The sequence below is a fragment of the Hydractinia symbiolongicarpus genome, chromosome 3 (genome assembly GCF_029227915.1).
Source record: "Hydractinia symbiolongicarpus strain clone_291-10 chromosome 3, HSymV2.1, whole genome shotgun sequence".
Taxonomy (NCBI): Eukaryota; Metazoa; Cnidaria; class Hydrozoa; order Anthoathecata; family Hydractiniidae; genus Hydractinia; species Hydractinia symbiolongicarpus.
The window spans coordinates 18850255-18856965 of record NC_079877.1 but is presented as its reverse complement, the minus strand read 5'-3'; the positions used below and the strand labels follow the sequence as shown (position 1 = coordinate 18856965).

Sequence of the window (6711 nt, the reverse complement as noted above, 5' to 3'; positions counted from 1 at the left end):
GATTCGGGTGTCCAGTAATGGAAAAAATACGCAAAGCAGGACAAAGGCTTTTTGTTGCTGACTCTTTAAGAAAATAGGAACTCTAATCAAAGCACTATTTTGTGTAGCTAGCTAGCTATCTGGCTCTATACGATGTTATTATACGATAGTGAGTATATAAGTAATTTCACGACTATTAAAAGGGGTATGTCAGTACCAAAAATTGAGATAGCTAGCTAGCCAGCACACCTTTCTCACTGAATAAAAAATAATTCTTACCTGATAAAATACACGATTTTAAAAAATGTGCTTAGCTCCCCAGCTACATCAATAAAACTACTACCATCAGAGACCAGCAAGTGGCAAGGGGGCGACCAACAAAATCTAAGCACTTTTAGTCATGGCCGTACACAAAATGTTCTGGCCACACGAAGAGTACACAATCTCTCTTCAGATTGGTCATTAAATTGACATAGATTAAAATAAAGCATCTTCATTGGCTTTCGAAAATATGAATATTTTTCGAGGTTTTAGCCTGAACACAAACTTAGCAGCGTCCAGGCTCTGTGCTGTCTCTAGATATATATCTATCTTCCATCAGGCGATTTTAAAGATTCCGCCCCGCGTAGCGGCGACGGAAATCAAAAATACAGGTGAAAACTAACTCACTTTTTTGTTTTTTATCTTAACATAGTATAACAACTTAACATAAAAATGGATGATAACGCATCTTTTCTCGATATATTTAACTCTAACTTAACATTGAACATGACTGATCTAGACTTGAATTATTGTAAAAATCTAAAAATTGAAACTACTAATGTTTCTCCGATTGAAGCAAAAACTTATCTTGCAAAATGTAAAAACAAATTTTCATTGCTTAACATTAAAACAAGAGGTATAAGCAAAAACTTAGAAAATCTGAACACAATGTTATGCAACCTTAAATTTAATTTCAAAATCATTTGTGTAACAGAAACCTGACTCAAGGAACACATGGTAACGAATTCAAATTTTAACATTCCGGGTTAAAGCCAATACATCAACCACGTTCAGGAAATAGGTCTAGTGGTGGTACATGTCTCTTTATACACAACTTTATTAATTATAAATTAAGAGGTAACTTGAGTATAAATACTGACGACTGTGAATCATTAACCGTTGAACTTATAAACAAAAACACTAGAAATATAATTGTAACTGTTATGTATAGAAAACCTGCTGGAATCTTCAAAGAATTTGAACGACACTTTAAGTCACACCTCACTAAACTAGATCACTTAAATAAGCACATTTACATTGCCAAAGATCTAAATTTAAACATTCTTGAATATACATCAAATAATGAAGTAAAAACCTTTGTAGATACGCTCCTTCAACATAATCTTATTCCAACAATAACCAAACCTACGAGAGTGAATTTGACTTCTGCTACCATAATTGATAACATTAATCACAAATAATTTTCATAACAACGAATATCAAACTGGAGTGATTGAAACTGATGTATCTGATCATTTCCCGACCTTCTTACTATCTGATGAGTCTCTCCCTGATAAGTTATCTGCCCCGTCAATTTTTAAACTAGAGATTAATGAATGTTCCATAGAAAAGTTTCGACAATCTCTTTTAGAAACGAACTGGGAGCTGGTAAGTGAAACTGAAAATATAAATGGCGCGTACGATGTTTTTTTGCGCATGTTTATTAATCTTTATGAGAAATCATTTCCTAGAAAAAAAGTAAGTATAAAGACAGTCACTTTAGAAAACCCATGGTTTACTAAAGGTCTCATTAAATCATCTAAAAAGAAGCAGCGACTATATGAAGCGTTTTTGAAAAAAAGAACTTACACCAATGAAAACAAATACAAAAACTATAAAAATATTTTTGAAAAATTTAAAAAGCGAGCAAAAAAGAATTATTATGCAGGTCAAATAGCGAAATCAATAGGGAATACTAAGAAAACCTGGAGCGTTATTAAAAAAATAATTGACAAAACCAAAGACAATATTGAGAAATTCCCAAAACAACTTATAATTGAAAATGGACTTACACTCCAAAAAGATAAAATTGCTAACAAATTCAACGAGTTTTTTATCAATGTTGGACCAAAACTAGCTGCTAAAATTCCATCTACCACAAAAACACACAGCTCTTACTTAGATACTTGCGATACTAATGAGTGAGTCTGAACGTACCATAAAAGAATTGCGATGTGCTTTTTCATCATTACAACCAAACAAAAGTCCAAGTCTTGATGATATTAGTGTAAATATTGTAAAAAGATGTTATGATATTATTGAACCATCTCTATTCTATATCTTCAGCCTTTTCTTAAAGACAGTTTCCAGACCAATTAAAAAATGCTAGAGTGGCACCAAAATTTAAATCAGGAGAAAACTCCGATGTTACTAATTATAGACCTATTTCCGTATTGCCATGTTTCTCGAAAGTTCTTCAAAGAATAATGTATAACCGTCTCGACGACCATCTAGTACAAAATAATATTTTATATGACAAACAATTTGGTTTCCAAAAGCACCATTCGACGGACAATGCAGTCATAGAATTGGTAAGTGAATTATCGGAATCCTTTAATAAAAGGTTGTTTACACTAGGGATATTCATTGATCTCTCAAAGGCTTTTGATACTGTCAATCATATTCTTTTATCCAAACTAAAATCTTACGGTGTGCAAAGCAACAATTTGAAATGGTTTACAAATTACTTGACTAACCGAAAACAATGCATAGCATACGACGATAAATTGACGCTCTTTCAACTAATAAAGTGTGGTGCACAAGGATCCATTCTTGGACCCTTACTGTTTTTAATCTACATAAACGACCTACACAATTCCTCTAAAATGTTGAGATTCATTCTATTTGCTGACGATGCTAATCTTTTTTACTCCCATACTAACATTGTCGATTTATTTAAAACAGCTAACCAAGAACTTGCGCATATAAACGAATGGTTTAAAGCAAATAAACTCTCACTCAATATAAGTAAAACTAAATATGTGTTATTCTATAACCGCTACAAAACTGATAATATTCCACTCAAACTACCATCTCTTAAAATTAATAACGTAAACATAAAGAGTAATAAAATTTCTTGGCGTACTTTTAGACGAATCATTAACAAGGAATAAACATATACAAACCCTTGAAAATAAAATCTCTAAAAACTTAGGGATATTATATAAGGCTAAACAATGCGTGTACCCAAAGGGCCATCCAATTTCTCGTTGATAAAACTTGGTTTTTGGCACAGAAAATGTCAATATCCTTATCTATTTAACAATTAGCTCACCTTAGTGTTTCCAATTTTGAATTTCCATTCGGGTGAAATCGAATTTTGGAATTTTGGATTTTTTTCAATTTTGGATTTTCAATTTTTCAATTTCGAATTTTGAATTTTCATTTTTTTTTTTAATTTTTAAATTTTTTAATTTTGGATTTTGGATTTTTTTTTTTAATTTTTAGATTGGATTTTTTCAAATTTGAATTTTGGATTTCTTCAATTTAAAGTTTCAATTCCTGACTACTATGTTTTTCAATTTTGGGAGTTTTATTATTTTTTAATTTCACGCGTTACACAGGTCACCTGTTTAGATTTCCTACATTTTTTTGTCTAGTCACCACTAAGGGGGGTTGTCGCGCATGTTAGTTCATTCACTTATTTTCACTCTTTCAGACAATAGTCTAGAGAAAAGTTCAGACTAACAAATTTTTCTTGTCTACCCACCACGAAGGAGGGTGTTGCGCATGTAAGTCCGTAACCTTATTCGCAAGTGTGTCTTTTTTCACTCGTTCCTCTACTCTTTGATACACAATGGAAAAAGTATCGATGGAATATTCATCGCAACCTTTGAATGATAAAAAAACACACAAAGAGATCAGCGATATTTTTAAGTCCATGTACCCTGGAGTAAGAGGGTTAAGCGAAAGATCAGTGAAGAGATTTTGCAGTAAACATAACATGACTTCGCGGAAGTCACAAGAAGAGATAAACAGATTGACAGCATCAGCAGTAAGAGAGGTATATATACAAATGTTCTTATCTTATTTTATTGAAATTTGATAAACAAATAAGAGATGAATATACTTTTCAACTTTTCAAGGTTGGACCCACGTACGGACGAAAAATGATGACGGGCTACATCAGACAAAAACACAATTTGAATGTAAGTCAAAAACGTGTTGCCAAAGCATTGACAATTGTCTCACCAGCAAATCAAGAAAGGAGGAGGACGGAAACCGAGCGGTTGCTGAATCCAGTGCCATATCAGGCGGATTACTTTGGTCATAAGCTACATATTGACCAGAACGAAAAGGTGGCAATGTATGGAGTAACTCATGTTGTAGCTATAGATGGACATACCCGGTATGTTACGGCAGGAACAACAATGGCAATTAAAAACAACTTTAAAATACATGAAAATATATACATGTGAGAATTTCTTATCGCATTTAAATGTTTCGTGAATATATTTAAATGCAGTTTTTTAAGCATATATTCCAACAATACGTTATTTCTTTTCCTCAGAAAAACCTTGGTAACATACGGAATACCTGATCAACTGCGAGTTGATTGCGGTAGAGAATTTTATTTAATCCTTGGAATGCAAGAGCATTTAGCAATGCTTCGTGGAAATCAAGCAATAGAATGTTATCGACAAACAGAATCCAAGCAGGTTAGAAAGAAAAAAAATTAATCATGACATTATAATACGCGGGATATTTGTTTCTTAATTATATCCTTTTAGAACCTCCCTATTGAAAGATTTTGGGTGGAGGTAAACTGTCGTGTAAATTATCCTTTAAAAACAGTTCTTGTATTTATGGAAAATGAAGAGATCATAGATATGTCAAACGACTGCGTAAAATTTTGTGTATCATTTGTTTCTTGCTTGGTAGCGAGTTATGGTCTTAAGATTGTTATTTCTTCGTGGAATAATCACCCTATTCCAGGTATATATCTTCATAAACAATTAAATAATTATTGTTGTTTCTCTTTATACCAAATAAATTTATTTAACAAAAAATTATGGTTTCAAATGACCCCTTAGTGTTTTACAGCGAAATTGTTGTAAAAAAAATGTAATAAGCACTGCAAACAAGGTTGTCCGTATGGTTCGTATTGCTTGATTCCCAAATTTATTTTTTTAGGCAGAGGCGTGCCGTCAGTAATTAAAACCAGAAGTAATGGGATCGTACCATTGATGGCAGAAGTTGTACCAAATGGAGTAGGAGCTAAATTACTTTACATGCAGTGGTACCCTGAATCGAGGATTGTCAGTGATAGCGTGTTTGGAGTCGATCCACTTTTCAATTCACCAAGCCTTTTATCAGAAAGAATGCGAGAGTTTGAAAGCCGCTATAGTATTTCTGACCTTTTTGGATCTCTAGCGAATGAAACAATTGACAATTTCCGAGAAGCTCTTCTGTATTTTATTAACTTAACACGTACATTACAACTAAGGATTACATTATAACTGTGAAAAATTATTCTTTGTATTTCAATCTTCCTCTGCCCTGCTCCCATGTGTTAAGAAAATTACTAAGAAACAATTATTTTAGAACAGCTATTTACTATATTATACACTTTTATAAGAACAATGCTGATAATTGCTGAAAGAGTAAGCAAAAAATGAGAACAATGGCGAGACTGAAATTTTACTGCTATTTTATTTTTTAAGATGTGGAAAAAATGCTTGTCAACAAGAATCTGATCAATTTAGAAATTTATTTTTTCAAAATCTTCATTATTTCACGAGTTAGCACAAAACATAATTTTTGCTTTGTGTTTTTTATAATGGGGTTAACTAAAATGAACTACGAGTTGTTCAACGAATCAAACACTTGAAATTATTGAAAAGTTTAAAATAGAATAAGGCGAATCGCAACATTAAAAAAAGATAAACATTCTTGTATAAAGAAAACATGTATGTTATTATTACATCCACTCTATACGCACTGGATCTAGTCACTCATGCGAATTTTGTATACTTCAAACTGCAAAGGAAGATTTTTTTGTGCTAAGGATTTGTAAAATTTTCAAAAAAGGCGGGATTTTTTCCAAAAAAAGTTGCGGTAAAATAAACTTAAAGTTTATCGTTTTGATATTATTTTGTGCTAGAATGGTGGCAACCTCGAACCCAGGGCCTGTAGCGTTTTTTGATATGAGGATGAAACGCGTACGAGGCCCTGGTACAACAGACTTACTCAACCAATGAGAATGCGTATACGGCTTTTTTAAATTATGCTAAAAAGATAATAAATGCAGAAGAATTTTTTTTTGCAAGCACAGCATTTTATAGTAACAACAAATATGGCGATGAGCATTACGCAGATTTTTTGGTAACTTGTTTATGAAGAAAATATTTATTAATTCACGTTATTTTTGACTTTCCTTGCATCGTTACAAATTTATCGGTGCTGTTCAAAATTTTTAAACATTATTTTTGTTGTTTCACTGATGGGAAAAAGGCAGCTTTATTTAACTAACTTTTGTTAGTTTATCTAATATTATTTTTGTCAACATGGATTAGCTTGTGTATAATTCATATAAAATTGTACTTTTGGGAAATATTTAAATAACTTTCGAAAAAATTTTTGTATAAAGAGTGTATGTATCAACTTTTGTATAATATTCTGAAGATGACTTTGGTAAAGTCGAAACATGTTGTAATTTTTATGAAAATACTTTGCAATCTTGTGTTGCTA

The 6711-nt window shown here is 32.0% G+C and overlaps 2 protein-coding genes across 2 annotated transcripts; both read left to right on the top strand.

Annotated features, from left to right (window-relative positions):
- Positions 1–693: 693 nt before the first annotated feature.
- LOC130636914 (uncharacterized) lies at positions 694–3708 on the top strand. Its single transcript, XM_057446764.1, has 5 exons — positions 694–877; positions 1613–1719; positions 1885–2162; positions 2321–3084; positions 3680–3708. The coding sequence occupies exons 1-5, from the start codon at positions 694–696 to the stop codon at positions 3706–3708; spliced, it is 1362 nt and encodes a 453-aa protein (XP_057302747.1).
- LOC130636111 (uncharacterized) lies at positions 3141–5490 on the top strand. The gene is made up of 5 exons (XM_057445728.1): positions 3141–4024; positions 4107–4435; positions 4532–4679; positions 4752–4956; positions 5155–5490. Exons 1-5 carry the CDS (start codon positions 3818–3820, stop codon positions 5478–5480), a joined length of 1215 nt encoding a protein of 404 aa, XP_057301711.1. The 5' UTR covers positions 3141–3817; the 3' UTR covers positions 5481–5490.
- The last annotated feature ends 1221 nt before the right edge of the window (positions 5491–6711 follow it).